The sequence below is a fragment of the Chiloscyllium plagiosum genome, chromosome 2 (assembly GCF_004010195.1).
Source record: "Chiloscyllium plagiosum isolate BGI_BamShark_2017 chromosome 2, ASM401019v2, whole genome shotgun sequence".
Taxonomy (NCBI): Eukaryota; Metazoa; Chordata; class Chondrichthyes; order Orectolobiformes; family Hemiscylliidae; genus Chiloscyllium; species Chiloscyllium plagiosum.
The window spans coordinates 112,193,842-112,211,124 of NC_057711.1; the positions used below are offsets into that span (position 1 = coordinate 112,193,842).

Here is a 17,283-nt window from a genome sequence, read left to right on the forward strand (position 1 = left end):
CCAGACATGACCAGTACACTCGTTTTGAACCACTTAGACAACAAAGGACATAAATTCAACTGGGGCAATGTGACCATCATTGGTAAAACAGAGACACGTGAGAGAATTCCTTCAACCCTAGCACTACAACCTGAACTCAATAAATAAATAAGTACATTGAACTGGACCCCATTTATAAACATTCAGATACAGGACTGGAAGTACTAAAAAAAAAGACACACAAATACCAGGCAGGATAGACTACCAACACTTTATTGAAGATGCACTGACATTGTAATCTAGCGAGGAGACGAAATGTCTCCAGAAAACCACACCAGCTCAGTGAATGAATCTACGACCTCATCCACAACCCGAGCTACAAATCTTTTCAAAAACTCTCAAAGTCTTTGATATCCCAGAAGAATAGACTAAATAAACATTAACTGAGATGAACTCTAATATTATTGTTAAGCTTCATTATTTTGCAATAAGGTAAACACAAAGTACACAATTGTTATGATTGTAATTATTCCATTGAAACATATTACTTGATGCTATGGTAATGAAGCAAAAATTAAGAACACATTATATTTTCTCACTTCAGTAGTTGTTTTTACTTGATGAAGCTTGATTTTCCAAATTCCTAGCATTTTGGTCTCAGTGGACATCTTTAAAAAGCCTGGCAGCCTATGCAGCATCTTGTCTCTAAAATGCCTCTCGGCCACCTTATAGTTTTGATCCTCCTGTTGACGAACACAGAATTAGAAGGTTTCTAGTACAATGAATGTGATGTTCTTTTGATTGCTAAGATAGAATGACAAGTTATTTATTTACCATCTGTACAAATTACAACTTGAGTAGTTTAATTACTTATCGTTGTAGCCCTCTTTTTTTTTTAAATGAATGCACCAAGCTTATAAAAATCTATTTATGGTAACTCATTGTTCCAAGATGATGACTTAAGGAATTGCTGCCATCTCAGGCTTTTAACCACTGCAAGAGTCCCTGGCACCAAGCCTCTAGTTCTGCCTGCCCCAGCATGGAGTGAACGCCACAAATAGCCCCCTCTCATTCACAAGGTATGAACTGCACCTACTTCCAACAGGGTTGAACTCCAACTCTTGTTCAAAGGGAGTGAATTCCATACTCATTCCTTCACCTCAAATGATGTGAGCTCCACCCTGCAGCTCAAAATATATTGCTCATTTAAGAAAAGATATGCTTGCATTGGAGCCAAACCAGAGAAACTCGGCCGAACTTGGCTATGGAAGGACAATTGTCTGAGGAGAGGTTGTGTAGGTTAGGCCTTTTGCTTATTAGAGTTTAGAAGAATGAATGGTGACTTTATTGAAGCATCCATGATTCTTGGAGGACTTGACAGTACAGATGCAGAAAAGTTGTTTCCCTTGTGCAAGAGTCTAGGACCAGTGAGGGCATAATCTCAGAATAAGGAGCTGCACAATCTCAGAATAAGGAGCTGCACAATCTCAGAATAAGGAGCTGCACATTTAAGAGTTGAGGAGGAATTTCTTTTCTCAGAGAGTTGTGAATTTGTGAAGTTCTTTGTCATTGGGGGCTGTTGAGGTTGAGTAAGTAAATATATTCAAGGCTGAGATGGACAATTTTTTATCAGTGAGGGAACTGGGAGGAAAATGGAGTTTAGAATTATCAGATCAGCCAGGATCTTATTGAATGAAGAGCAGATTCGATGGGTTGATGGCCTACTCCTGTTCTATGTCTTATGGTCTTATTAAATGTTATCTAACAATAATCTAAAAGTCTTGCCTGAATTTGTACAAAGACCTGAAGAAACCACATTTGATCAGGATGTGACAGCTGCTGGGACGGCAGAGGGGCTTGCTGATAGAAGCTGTCCCAGGGACAGGATTTCCTCCCAGATGGGGGTGGTAGGTCAGCATCAAGCCAATTATATGGCAAACAGCCAAAAGTGACTGTGGCTCTGGTCTGGCTTTTACTTAAGAGGCAGGGACCGTTGTGTAAAATCCAGTTCATACATTCGTAACTCTTAGGCTAGTTCTCCTGTTCATCAGGTTAGATGTGATGGATAGGCTCAGCATTGCTTTTTAAACGTGTCAATATCAGAGGAAATGATCTAGAATATCTTGGGTTTGTGTCTGCTCAGCTCTGGACTGTGGATCACCACTAAGTTTACTGAACGCAAGGCCACGTCAACCAGTCAACACAACGTATGGAAGTACAGTCGTGTACCACTGCCGGGTCGGCTATGTCCCTGTGAGTGGAAATGTTACATCAGTCTGCTCTGCCCAGGGGCAGTGGGAAAGAGCGAACCTGGAATGTGAAGGTCAGTGCTCCAGAATGGCTCAGATTAACCCTGCTTGAGGAATAACAGGCTGGAACGGAGTTTCTATGAGCACAGAAGGTCATACCATCAGCCTTAGCAATTATCTTTAGGTTCAGTCCGAAGAGCAGTGGGTAACCAGTTAAGAACTTGTTAACATGACTTAAGATATAAGAGGAGGGCAGGCCTTTCTGCCCATCAGGCCTGCTCTTCTAGAGCTCTGGTTTGCAATCAGTTATAGAGCTATAGAGTCATAGAGATGTACAGCACAGAAGCAGACCCTTCGGTCCAACCCGTGCATGCCGACCAGATATCCCAACCCAATCTAGCCCCACCTGCCAGCACCCGGCCCATATCCCTCCCTATTCATATACCCATCCAGATGCCTTTTAAATGTTGCAGTTGTACCAGCCTCCACCGCTTCCTCCGGCAGCTCATTCCAAACATGAACCAACCTCTGTGTGAACTTGTTTTCTAAAGTTTAAGTGGTTCAAATTACCCCCCGATCCCTGGTTCTGTACACAACCTATTCAGGGAATGTGAAATGAAGAGGCAGGAGACAGGTGTTACAGGGCAAAAGAATCTATGCATTTATTTAAAATACGTATAATACAACAAAAATAGGTAAATGCAATAAAGAAGGACATTGACACAATTTGTTATTCAGAAGACAGTAGTGCTATTAAATACACTATTAGCTAGATTAACATGATAGAACCTTATCCTACGGACATTTGCAAAAAATAATAGTTTTCATTACAGAATCTTTAATTAGGCTTCCTACCTTTGAGGTCCCAATGCACTGTCATCACCCACTTTCCCTCCTGCTAGCTAGGTCGAAACTTTGGGGTTTTGGGAATTTAAGCTCACCACTAAGAAAACACAGTTTTGAAGTACGTCTGGCTGTTCCTATTTGCTGTACCCAGAACTTTAGTGAAGACTTTGGGCTGTGTCGGCTTCTCAGTTTGGGTTGATTCCGCAGATCCGTTAAGGTGCTTGTTGGATCTTTCGGGTAAGTACCTGGAGTTCTTTACTTTCTGCTGGCTTGTAGGCTCGGTGTTCACCTCAGAATGTGTCAAAGGACTTGTGGGGTCAGTTGGTCTGGAGAGTTGTCAATCTCTCGTTCTGCTGATTGTGGTCTGTTGCTGTCAGTTCTCTGGATTTGGAACAGGCCTGTGTCCAATAGCTCTTGTTAGAGAAGCTCTTAAGATTGCTCTCTCAGATGGGATTGGGGTGTGCAATTATAATGATTGTGTGTCCCTTATCTTTGTGTCAAATCTGTGCTTTTCATTTATTTCTGGTGTTTTCTTCTGAAGTTATGATTTGGAGGTGCCAGTGTTGGACTGGGGTGTACAAAGTTAAAAACCACACAACACCAGGTTAAAGTCCAACAGGTTTAATTGGAACCACTGGCTTTCAAAGCGCTGCTCTTTCTGGTGGTTGAGGAGTGTAAGATCGTAAGACACAGAATTTATAGCAAAAGTTTACAGAGTGATGCAATTTTCACACTCTAAACCTTTGCTGTAAATTCTGTCTTACGATCTTATATTCCATAACTACCTGATGAGGGAGCAGCGCTATGAAAGCTAGTGCTTCCAAATAAACCTGTTGGACACCCCAGTCCAACATCGGCATCTCCAAATCATAAATAGACAGGCAGGAGGCTGGAAGAACACAGCAAGTCAGGCAGCATCAAGAGGTGCAGAAGAATATCGACGTTTCTGGTGTAACCCTTCTTCAGGACCCTTTTCCACCTCCTGATGCTGCCTGGCCTGCTGTGTTCTTCCAGCTTCCTGCTTGTCTGTTTTGGATTCCTGCACCCGCAGATTTTTTGTCTCTGAGCAATAGTCGTAGACTGCAATCTCCATTCTGCTGGTTCTGTATTTGCTGCCGCCTCTGTCCAGTTTTTCTTTTTCTTTTTAAAAGTTTTGTAAGTCCAAGGTTTTGTCCAATATTTTAAACATTGGGGACTTTTGCTCGATCCTACATGTATTAAAGGATACACAATTCTTGGAGGACTTTTTGACAGGGTAGATGCAGAAATGTTGTTTCCGCTTGTGGGGGAGCCTCTGACTAGAAAGGGCATAATCTCCGAATAAGGTGCACATTTAAGACCAAGGTCACGAAGAGTTTTATAGCAGCCTCTTGCCTGCTAAAACGCAGGTAGATTGCTAACTTGACCATACAGCAAGGGATGCTGGTACATCGGCCAAGTTAAACTCTGAAATCACACAACCCACACAGCAGATATAGAGCAAACACAGCAGCCAGGTGCTAATAACATGAGCCTGATGTAAAAGGCAACAGTTACCTTGACAGACATACCCCCAGCAACTTGTCCACTAAACAGGAGGGCCCAGACAGGAAGACACCGGGTGCTGCTGCAAGACAATCGAATAGTAGAATGCCATCTAAATGATTGACTCTGTTTCAAATAATAAAGTGTATCTCCCTGATTGGCCAGAACTATAGAAAGTTCCAGAAAACCATCTAAAAGGTTCAGCATAAAAACAGGGGGTTTACCTGCAGATCTCTCTCTCTCGGCACTGCTCGCTTGAATCATCTGAGGCCTTCCGAGGACATCAGCTTGGTAAGAGGCAGAGACCAGCTGAACATCCAGAGAGAGGGTTTGTTTCCGGGCTGTACACCTTTATGACTCTATGACGCCAAATATTGCTGCTCTGCTTTTCTTCTGAAGTAGTGCCAGGGGCTCTTTTCATCCTCCTGATTATAATGGATGGAGCCTCCTTTTAATGTATCGCCAGAGGAGCACACTTTCAACTTTGGATTAACTTGTTGGCATAGAATTGGTGCTGAAGTTCCTGGTATGCCATAAAAACATAAATGGGAAGGAGTGATACTGAAATAGGAAGTTCAATGCTCAAGAATGCTTTTACAACCGAGTTAAAGTAAAGTTCCTTTTGTCATCAGATGAGAGAGTCCAGGTTGTTCTCCTGTGGTTGATCATTGTTCACATCCCTGATGAACTAATCCACCTACAGAAAGTCTGGCAAAGATTTCAAGACATTTATTTAAGTCAGCTCCTATACCATTGTGTTTTAGAAAGTTGACTCTCTGACCATTCTTCTGCAGAGTATTAACATTTGTCATTGAACCCATTGACTTCTAAATAAATTGTTTTGGCTCGGTCAATGTTCTGAGAGAACTTCTATCTTTAACAAAACTAGCAACAATGTGGACCTCCATTTAATATTTTGTTCTGATGGTAGAAAGGGCATTACTTGTCTAATAAATATTGTCCACTCTAGGGACCAGGTACCAACTCTTGTGTTGCAATAGAATGATGGCAGCTCTAAAATACCTGTAATCACATAAGTTAATTCAGGACACAATTTGCAATGATAACAACTCAGTTGCAATATATGTTCAGAATGCTGATAATACCTTGTATTTTTGACATCATTTGGAGATTGGAGATGGTTGCAGTTTCTATTTGTCACTTGCCCAAACAAAAATATTCCACACTCATGTGAATTTGTCTCTCCTCAGCTGTTGATTGTGGATCACCACCATCTTTACTGAACACATTGTCCCGTCGACCAGTCAACACAACTTATGGAAGTACAGTTGTGTACCAGTGCCAGGCTGGCTATGTGCATATGAGAGGAAATGACACATTAATCTGCTCTTCCCAGGGACAGTGGGAAGGAATAAACTTGGAATGTGAAGGTCAGTGCTCCAGAATGTTACCAAAAAAATTCACTCTGAAGTAATTGACAATTAATTTCCCAAAAAAGTACTTTATGGTGTGATTTTTTTCTCATGTATTCATTTTTCTAATTGAGTCAATTATATCTATAAATCCAAACAGTATATTTTGGAGCTTGGCACTCTCAGGACAAAGTACCTGCTTGATTGACACCACATCAACAAGCATTTACCCCCTCCTTCACTTCCACTCAGCAGCAGCAGTGTGTGCTATCCAGAAGATGCGCTGCAGAAATTTGCCAAAGATCCTTAAACAGCACTTTCCACACCCACGATCGTTTCCATCCAGAAGAACAAGTGCAACAGATACATGAGAACAACATCGCCTCCAAATTCCCCACCAAGCCAATCACCATCCTGCCTTGGAAATATATCACTGTTCCTTTGCTGTTGCTGGGTCAAATCCTGGAATTCCCTCCCTAAGGCATAGTGGGTCTGCCTACAGCATATGGATTACTACAGCTGAAAGAAGGCAGCTCATCACTACCTTCTCAAGGACAACTAGGGACAGGCAATAAATGCTAGCTGGCCAGTGATGCCCATGTCCCACGAGTGAAGAGAAAAATGTGTAAATGTGAAGGTTATCTGGGCTCAGTAAGGATAAAGTTGTCTAACTTCCACATTTAAATGGCCTGCGAGTGGCTTCATATCCCATTGTGGATCTATGTTTGTAGTTTATAGCAGTGCTGCATTGTTGGAGAAACCATATATCAGAAAAGACATTGGGGCTCTGTTTATGTGTTCAGAAGAATATAACAAATACCTTGAACCTTTTTAGAAGTAAATAGAAAGTTTCTCCCAATGTCCAGACCACGTTTCCTCCTTAAGTTAATGGCATTCATTATTTTCTCTGAATCTTCCTTTTTGAAAATTGGTTGATATAGAGATTTGGTTTCTGGTTTAAAAATGCATCATCAATACACAGACAAGCACATGAAACTGACTTTGAGTTGTCTCTCCTCAGCTGTTGATTGTGGATCACCACCATCTTTACTGAACACACTGTCCCATCGACCAGTCAACACAATCTATGGAAGTACAGTTGTATACCAGTGCCAGGATGGTTATGTCCCTGTGAGAGGAAATGGCACATCAGTCTGCTCTGCCCAGGGACAGTGGAAAGGAGCAAACCTGGAATGTGAAGGTCAAAGCTTCAGAATGTTGCCAAACAAATTCACTTTGAAATAATAGACAAATAATTTCCCAAAAATTACTTTATGGTGTGATTTTTCTCTCGTATTTATTTTTCTAATTGAGTCAATTATTCTTGTGAAGCCTAACAGTATTTTTTTTTGCCTGGATGAGTGCAGCTCCAACAGCATTTGGAGCTTTACACTATCCAGAACTAAGCAGCCACTTGATTGACACCACATCAACAAGCATTCACCATCTCCACCACTGACGCTCAGTAGCAGCTGCATGTACTATCCAGAAGATGCACTGTGGAAATTTGCCAAAGATCCTTAAACAGCCATGACCATTTCTATCTAGAAGGACAAGTGCAGCAGACATATGAGAACACCATCACCTCCAAATTCCGCTCCAAGCCAATCAGAATCATGACTTGGAAAAATATCACTGTTCCTTCCCTGTTGTTGGGTCAAAATCCTAGAACTCCCTCCGTAAGGCATTCTGGGTCTACCTACAGCATGTAGATTTGAGGGCAAATTGGTTAATATGGTGTACATGGATTTCAGTAAAGCGTTTGATAAGGTTCCCCACAGTAGGCTAGTGTAGATATTCTGGAGGCATTGAATTGAGGGTGATTTAGCGGTTTGGATCAGAGGTTGGCTACTTGTGAGAAGACAGAGACGGCGATTGATGGGAAATGTTCATCCTGGAGTTCAGTTACTAGTGGTGTACTGCAAGGAGCTGTTTTGGGGCCAGTGATGTTTGTCATTTTTATAAATGACCTGGATGAGGGTGTATTGAATGGGCTACCAAATTTGCAGATGATCCTAAGGTTGGTAGAGTTGTGGATAGTGCTGAAGGATGTTGCAGGTTACAGTGGGACATAGATAAGCTGCAGAGCTAGTCTGAGAGGTGGCAAATGGAGTTTCATGCAGAAAGGTGTGAGGTGTAACAGGAATACAGAGCACTGGGCTAAAGGTAAGAATCTTGGTGATGTGGATGAGCAGAGAGATCCTGGTGCCCATGTGCATAGATCCCTGAAAGTTGCCACCCAGGTTGATAGGGTTGTTAAGAAGGCATGTGGTGTATTAGCTTTTATTGATAGTGGGATTGAGTGTTGGAGCCATGAGGTCATGTTGCAGCTGTACAAAACTCTGGTCCGGCCAGACTTGAGTATTGTTGTTCTGGTCACCACATTATAGGAAGGATGTGGAAGCATTGGAAAGGGTGCAGAGGAGATTTACCAGGATGTTGCCTGGTACGGAGGGAAGGTTTTATGAGGAAAGGCTGAGGGTGCTGAGGCTGTTTTCGTTAGTGAAGAAAATTGAGAAGTGACTTAATTGAGACATACAAGTTAATCAGAAGATTAGATAGGGTGGACAGTGAGAGACGTTTTCCTCAGATGGTGATGGCTTGCAGGAGTGGACATAGCTTTGAATTGTGGAATGATGGATAAAAGACAGATGACAGAGATATGTCTTTACTCAGAGAAGTAAAGGCATGGAATGCCCTGCCTGCAACAGTAGTAGACTCGCTGACTTTAAGGGCAATTTAAATGGTCATTGGATAAACACCTGGATGATAATGGAATTGTGCAGGTTAGATGGACTTTGGATTGGTTTCACAGGTTGACGCAGCATCGAGGGCCAAAGGGTCTGTACTGCGCTGTAATGTTCAATGTTCTGTGTTCTGCTACGGTTCAAGAAGGCAGCTCATCACTACCTTCTCAAGGACCATTAAGGACAGGCAATAAATGCTAGTTAGCCAGCGATGCCCATGTCTCATGAGTGAATAGAAACATGTGTATATGTGAAGGTTATCTGGGCTCAATAAGGATCAATTGGTCAAACTTCCACATTTAAATGGGCTAAGAGTGGCTTGACATCCCATTGTGAATCAATGTTTGGTGTTTAAAGCTCTACTGCATTGTTGGAGAAGCCATCAGAGAGGTCCCCATCTTAGAGGGTCCGGTTTCCATGGTTTCAGTTACTTGTGGTTTACCGTGGCAAAAACGTACTATAGGGAATGTTCCAGAACCATGGACAAGGGGGCTGCGGGGAAGATAAGTTTCCCATTGAAATGAATGGGTTCACTCCTATCTGCAGTTTCGGGCTTCGGAACGTATCCCTCGTGGTACGAGGGGACCACTGTATTTCAGAAGAGATATCGAGGCTCTGTCTATGTGTCCAGAGGAATATTTCAAATCCCTTGACACTTTTCATTGGTAAATATAAAGTTTCTCTCAATGCCCCGACCACACTTTCTCCTTAAACTAATGGCATTCATTATTTTCTCTGAATCTTCCTTTTTGAAAATGGGTTGATATGGATATTTGGTTTCTGGTTTAAAAATGCGTCATCAATACACACAAAAGTACATGAAACTGACTTTGAGTTTGTCTCTCCTCAGCTGTTGATTGTGGATCACCACCATCTTTACTGAACACACTGTCCCGGCGACCAGTCAACACAACCTATGGAAGTACAGTTGTATACCAGTGCCAGGTTGGTTATGTCCGTGTGAGAGGAAATGGGACATCAGTCTGCTCTGCCCAGGGACAGTGGGAAGGAGCAAACCTGGAATGTGAAGGTCAGTGCTCCAGAATGTTACCAAACAAATTCACTCAGAAATAATTGACAAATAATTTCCCAAAAATTACTTCAGTTGTGATTTTTCTCTTGTATTTATTTTTCTATGTGAGTCAGTCATCTCTGTGAATCCTAACAGTAAATAATTTTTTGCCTGGATGAGTGCAGCTTCAACAACATTTGCAGCTTGACACTATCCAGGTCAAAGCAGCCACTTGATTAACACCACATCAACAAGCATTAACCATCTCCAGCACTGATGCCCAATAGCAGCAGTGTGCACTATCCAGAAGATGCATTGCAGAAATTTGCCTAAGATCCTTCAACAGTCATGACCATTTCTATCTAGAAGGACAAGTGCAGCAGATATATGAGAATACCATCACCTCCAAATTCCCCTCCAAGCCAATCAGCATCATGACTTGGAAATATATCACTGTTCCTTCACTGTTCGAGTCAAAATCCTAGAATTTCCTCCATAAGGCATTCTGGGTCTACCTACAGCATGTGGATTTGAGGGTAATCTGGTTAATGTAGTGTATATGGATTTCAGTAAAGCATTTGATAAGGTTCCTCATGGTAGGCTAGTGCAGAATTTCTGGAGGCATCAGATTGAGGGTGAATTAGTGGTTTGGATCAGAAGTTGGCTAGTTGTAAGAAGACAGAGGGTGGTGGTTGATGGGAAATGTTCATGCTGGAGTTCAGTTACTAGTGGTGTACTACAAGGATCTGTTTTGGGGCCAGTGCTATTTGTCATTTTTTATAAATGACCTGGATGAAGGTGTATTGGATGGGCTACTAAATTGGCAGATGACACTATGGTTGGTAGAGTTGTGGATAGTGCTGAAGGATGTTGCAGGTTACAGTGGGACATAGATAAGCTACAGAGCTAGTCTGAGAGGTGACAAATGGAGTTTAGTACAGAAAAGTGTAAGGTGATTCACTTTGGGAGGAGTAACAGGAATACAGAGCGCTGGGCTAATGGTAAGAATCTTGGTGATGTGGATGAGCAGAGACATCTTGGTGTCCATGTGCATAGATCCCTGAAAGTTGCCACCCAGGTTGATAGGATTGTTAAGAAGGCATGTGGTGTGTTAGCTTTTATTGATAGTGGGATTGAGTGTTGGAGCCATGAGGTCATGCTGCAGCTGTACAAAACTCTGATCCGGCCACACTTGAGTATTGCTGTTCTGGTCACCACATTATAGGAAGGATGTGGAAGCATTGGAAAGGGTGCAGAGGAGATGTACCAGGAGGAAAGGTCTTATATGGAAAGGCTGAGGGTGTTTTCGTTAGAGAGAAGAAAATTGAGAAGTGACTTAATTGAGACATACAAGATAATCAGAGGGTTAGTTAGGGTGGACAGTGAGAGACTTTTTCCTCGGATGGTGATGGCTAGCAGGAGGGGACGTAGCTTTAAGTTGAGGGATGATGGGTATAAGACAGATGTCAAAGATATGTCTTTACTAAGCGAGTAGTAAAGGCATGGAACGTCCTGCCTGCAATTGTAGTAGGCTCACCAACTTTAATGGCATTTAAATGGTCAGTGGATAAGCATCTGGGTGATAATGGAATCGTGTATGTTAGTTGGGCTTTGGATTGGTTTCACAGGTTGACGCAGCATCGAGGGCCAAAGGGTCTGTACTGCGCTGTAATGTTCAATGTTCTACTACGGTTCAAGAAGGCAGGTCATCACTACCTTCTCAAGGACCATTAGGGACAGGCAATAAATGCTAGCTAGCCACTGATGCCCATGTCTCATGAATGAATAGAAACATCTGGGCTCAATAAGGATCAATTGGTCAAACTTACACATTTAAATGGGCTAAGAGTGGCTTGACATCCCATTGTGAATCAATGTTTGGTGTTTAAAGCTCTACTGCATTGTTGGAGAAGCCATCAGAGAGGTCCCCATCTTAGAGGGTCCGGTTTCCATGGTTTCAGTTACCTGTGGTTTACTGTGGCAGAAACATATTATAGGGAATGTTCCAGAACCATGGACAAGGGGGCTGCGGGGAAGATACTTTTCCCATTGAAATGAATGGGTTCACTCCTATCTGCAGTTTCGGGCTTCTGCAGTAGGTCTTGGAATGTATCCCTCGTGGGTACGAGGGGACCACTGTATTTCAGAAGAGATATCAAGGCTCTGTCAATGTGTTCCCAGGAATATTTCAAATCCCTTGACACTTTTCATTGGTAAATATAAAGTTTCTCCCAATGCCCAGACCACACTTTCTCCTTAAACTAATGTCATTCATTATTTTCTCTGAATCTTCCTTTTTGAAAATTGGTTGATATGGAGGTTTGGTTTCTGGTTTAAAAATGCATCATCAATACACACAAAAGTACATGAAACTGACTTTGAGTTTGTCTCTCCTCAGCTGTTGATTGTGGATCACCACCATCTTTACTGAACACACTGTCCCGGCGACCAGTCAACACAACCTATGGAAGTACAGTTGTGTACCAGTGCCAGGTTGGCTATGTCCCTGTGAGAGGAAATGGGACATCAGTCTGCTCTGCCCAGGGACAGTGGGAAGGAGCAACCCTGGAATGTGAAGGTCAGTGCTCCAGAATGCTACCAAACAAATTCACTCAGAAATAATTGACAAATAATTTCCCAAAAAGTACTTGATGATGTGATTTTTTTTCTCTCATGTATTTATTTTTCTAATTGAGTCAATTATATCAATGAATCCCAACAGTATTTTTTTTTACCTGGATGAGTGCAGCTCCAATAACCCTTGGAGCTTGACACTCTCCAGGACAAAGTAGCCGCTTGATTGACACCACATCAACAAGCATTTACCCCCTCCTTCACTGCCACTCAGCTGCAGCAGTGTGCACTATCCAGAAGATACACTGCAGAAATTTGCCAAAGATCCTTCAACAGCACTTTCCACACCCACAATCGTTTCTATTCAGAAGAACAAATGCAACAGATACATGAGAACAACATCACCTCCAAATTCCCCTCCAAATTCCCCTCCAAGCCAATCACCATCCTGACTTGGAAATATAATACTGCCCCTTTGCTGTTGCTGTGTCAAAAACCTGAAATTCCCTCCCTCAGGCATTGTGGGTCTACCTACAGCATGTGAATTACTACATTTCAAGAATGCAGCTCATCACTACCTTCTCAAGGACAACTCGGGACAGGCAATAAATGCTCAATCGCCAGCGATGCACATGTCCCACAAGTGAATAGCAACAAATGTATATGTGAAGGTTATCTGGGCTCAACAAGGATCAATTGGTCTAACTTCCACATTTAAATGGGCTGAGAGTGGCTTCCTATCCCATTGTGGATCTATGTTTATAGTTTAAAGCAGTGCTGCATTGTTGGAGAAACCATATTTCAGAAAAGATATTGAAGCTCTATCCCTGTGTTCAGAGGAATATTACAAATCCCTTGACACTTTCCATTGGTAAAAAGAAAGTTTCTCCCAGAGTCCAGACCACACTTTCTCCTTAAACTAATGGCATTCATTATTTTCTCTGAATCGTCCTTTTTGAAAATGGGTTGATATGGAGGTTTGGTTTCTGGTTTAAAAATACATCATCAATACACACAACAGTATATGAAACTGACTTTGAGTTTGTCTCTCCTCAGCTGTTGATTGTGGATCACCACCATCTTTACTGAACACACTGTTCTGTCGACTAGTCAACACAACCTATGGAAGTACAGTTGTATACCAGTGCCAGGTTGGCTATGTGCACATGAGAGGAAATGACACATCAGTCTGCTCTGCCCAGGGACAGTGGAAAGGAGCAAACCTGGAATGTGAAGGTCAGTGCTTCAGAATGTTACCAAAAAAATTCACTTTGAAATAATTGACAAATAATTTCCCAAAAAGTACTTCAGGTTGTGTTTTTTTTTCTCTCGTATTTATTTTTCTAATTGAGTCAATTATATCTATGAATCCCAACAGTGTTTTCTTTGCCGGGATGAGTGCAGCCTCAATAACCCTTGGAGCTTGACACTATCCAGGACAAAGCAACCACTTGATTGACACCACATCAACAAGCATTCACCCCCTTCCTTCACTGCCACTCAGCAGCAGCAGTATGTGCTATCCAGAAGATGCGCTGCAGAAATTTGCCAAAGATTCTTAAACAGCACCTTCCACACTCATGATCGTTTCCATTCAGAAGAACAAGTGCAACAGATACATGAGAACAACATCGCCTCCAAATTCCCCTCCAAGCCAATCACCATCCTGACTTGGAAATATATCATTGTTCCTTTGCTGTTGCCGGGCCAAAATCCTGGACTTCTCTCCCTAAGGCATTGTGGGTCTACCTACAGCATATGGATTACTACAGCTGAAAGAAGGCAGTTCATCACTACCTTCTCAAGGACAACTAGGGACAGGCAATAAATGCTAGCTGGCCAGTGATGCCCATGTCCCATGAGTGAAGAGAAAAATGTGTATACGTGAAGGTTATCTGGGCTCAGGAAGGATCAATTCGTGTAACTTCCACATTTAAATGGGCTATGAGTGATTTCATGTCCCTTTGTGGATCTATGTTTGTAGTTTAAAGCAAAACTGCATTGTTGAAGAAACTATATTTCAGAAGAGATATTGAAGCTCTGTCTATGTGTTCAGAGGAATATTACAAATCCCTTGACATTTTTCATTGGTCAATTGTTCCTCCCAGAGTCCAGACCACACTTTCTCCTTAAACAAATGGCACTCATTATTTTCTCAGAATCTTCCTTTTTGAAAATTGGTTGATATAGAGATTTGGTTTCTGGTTTAAAAATGCATCATCAATACACAGACAAGTACATGAAACTGACTTTGAGTTGTCTCTCCTCAGCTGTTGATTGTGGATCATCACCATCTTTACTAAACACACTGTCCCATCGACCAGTTAACACAACCTATGGAAGTACAGTTGTGTACCAGTGCCAGGATGGTTATGTCCCTGTGAGAGGAAATGGCACATCAGTCTGCTCTGCCCAGGGACAGTGGGAAGGAGCAAACCTGGAATGTGAAGGTCAGTGCTCCATAGAGTCAGAGAGTCATAGAGATGTGGACTGCACGGTGGCACAGTGGATAGCAGTGCTGCTTCATAGCACCAGAGACCTAGGTTCAATTCCCGACTCAGGCGACTGACTGTGTGGAGTTTGCACATTTTCCCCGTGTCTGCATGGGTTTCTTCCGGATGCTCCGGTTTCTTCCCACATTCCAAAAAAATGTGCTGGTTAGGTGAATTGGCCATGCTAAATTGCCCATAGTGTTAGGTGAAGGGTTAAATGTAGGGGAATGGGTCTGGGTGGGTTGCGCTTTGGCAGGTCGGTGTGGACTTGTTGGGCCGAGGGCCTGTTTCCACACTGTAAGTAATCTAATCTAATTGGAATTAGATGCACAGCACTGTAACAGACCCCTCGGTCCAACTCGTCCATGCTGACCAGATATCCCAACCCAATCTAGTCCCACCTGCCAACACCCGGCCCATATCCCTCCAAACCCTTCCTATTCATATACCCATTCAAATGCATCTTAAATGTTGCAATTGTACCAGCCTCCACCACATCCTCTGGCAGCTCATTCCATGCACGTTCCACCCTCTGTGTGAAAAAGTTGCCCTTTAGGTCTCTTTTACATCTTACCCCTCTCACCCTAAACCTGTGCCCTCTAGTTATGATTATGATGTGGTAGGCATCACAGAGACGTGGTTACAGGGGGGTCAGGACTGGCAGTTAAACATCCAAGGGTTTTCAACTTATCGAAAAGACAGGGAGGTGGGCAGAGGGGGCGGGTTTGCCTTGTTAGTTAAGAACAAAATTAAATCTATGGCACTGAATGACATGGCGTCAGATGATGTGGAGTCTGTGGGTGGAATTGAGGAACCACAAAGGCAAAAAAAACCAGAGTGGGAGTTATGTACAGACCTTCTAACAGTAGTCAGGACCAGGGGCGCAACATGTACCGGGAAATAGAGAAGGCCTGTCAGAAAGGCAAGGTCACAGTGATCATGGGAGACTTCAATATGCAGGTGGACTGGGTAAATAATGTTGCCAGTGGATCCAAAGAAAGGGAATTCATGGAATGCTTACAGGATGGCTTTTTGGAACAGCTTGTCATGGAGCCCACAAGGGAGCAGGCTATTCTTGACCTAGTGCTATGTAATGAACCAGACTTTATAAAAAATCTTAAAGTAAGGGAACACTTAGGAAGCAGTGATCATAATATGGTAGAGTTCAGTCTGCAGTTTGAAAGAGAGAAGGCAAAATCGGATGTAATGGTGTTACAGTTAAATAAGGGTAATTATGAGGGCATGAGAGAGGAACTGATGAAAATAGACTGGAAGTAGAGCCTAGGAGGGAAGACAGTAGAGCAAAAATGGCAGGAGTTTGTGGGTAAAATTGAGGACACTGTACAGAGGTTCATCCCCAAGAAGAGAAAGATTATCCGGGGAGGGATTAGACAGCCATGGCTGACAAAGGAAGTCAGGAAATCTATCAAAGAAAAAGAGAGAGCCTATAAAGTGGCCAAGAGCACTGGGAATTCAGAAGATTGGGAAGGCTACCAAAACAAACAGAGGATAACAAAGAGAAATAAGGAGAGGATCAAGTATGAAGGTAGGCTAGCCAGTAATATTAGAAATGATAGTAAAAGTTTCTTTCAATACATAAGAAACAAACGACAGGCAAGAGTAGACATTGGGCCACTTCAAACTGATGCTGGAAGCCTAGTGATGGGAGATAAGGAAATAGCAGGAGAACTTAATAAGTACTTTGCATCTGTCTTCACAGTGGAAGACATGAGTAATGTCCAAACAATTAAAGGGAGTCAGGGGGCTGAGTTGAGTATGGTTGCCATTACAAAAGAGAAAGTGCCAGAAAAGCTAAAAGGTCTTAAAATTGATAAATCTCCTGGCCCCGATGGGTTACATCCTAGAGTTCTGAGGGAGGTGGCTGAGGAAATAGTGGAGGCGTTGGTTGAGATCTTTCAAAAGTCACTGGAGTCAGGGAAAGTCCCGGATGATTGGAAGATCGCTGTTGTAACCCCCTTGTTCAAGAAAGGATCAAGGCAAAAGATGGAAAATTGTAGGCCAATTAGCCTAACCTCGGTTGTTGGTAAAATTCTAGAATCCATCATTAAGGATGAGGTTTCTAAATTCTTGGAAGAGCAGGGTTGGATTAGAACAAGTCAATGTGGATTTATTAAGGGGAGGTCGTGCCTGACAAACCTGTTGGAGTTCTTTGAAGAGGTGACAAGTAGGTTAGACCAGGGAAACCCAGTGGATGTGGTCTATCTAGACTTCCAAAAGGCCTTTGATAAGGTGCAACACGGGAGGCTACTGAGCAAGGTGAGGGCCCATGGTGTTTGAGGTGAGCTACTGATATGGATTGAGGATTGGCTGTCTGGTAGAAGGCAGAGAGTTGGGATAAAAGGTTCTTTTTCGGAATGGCAGCCGGTGACAAGCGGTGTCCCGCAGGGTTCAGTGTTGGGGCCATAACTGTTCACATTATATATTAATGATCTGGATGAAGGGACTGGGGGCATTCTAGCGAAGTTT

The 17,283-nt window shown here is 42.7% G+C and overlaps 1 protein-coding gene across 12 annotated transcripts in view; it reads left to right on the plus strand.

Moving 5' to 3' along the window:
• Positions 1-17,283, plus strand: part of susd1 (sushi domain containing 1) — a 95,214-nt gene that overhangs the window by 26,752 nt on the left and 51,179 nt on the right. For 7 of the 12 annotated variants that reach the window (XM_043715989.1, XM_043715919.1, XM_043715999.1 and 4 more), the window contains exons 6-12: positions 2,123-2,302; positions 5,810-5,989; positions 6,993-7,172; positions 9,569-9,748; positions 12,129-12,308; positions 13,361-13,540; positions 14,575-14,754. In XM_043715989.1, coding sequence (XP_043571924.1) covers positions 2,123-2,302; positions 5,810-5,989; positions 6,993-7,172; positions 9,569-9,748; positions 12,129-12,308; positions 13,361-13,540; positions 14,575-14,754 — 1,260 coding nt within the window. The remainder of the gene's footprint in view (positions 1-2,122; positions 2,303-5,809; positions 5,990-6,992; positions 7,173-9,568; positions 9,749-12,128; positions 12,309-13,360; positions 13,541-14,574; positions 14,755-17,283) is intronic. The other 5 variants (XM_043715969.1, XM_043715980.1, XM_043715961.1 and 2 more) reach the window with 5 other exon arrangements.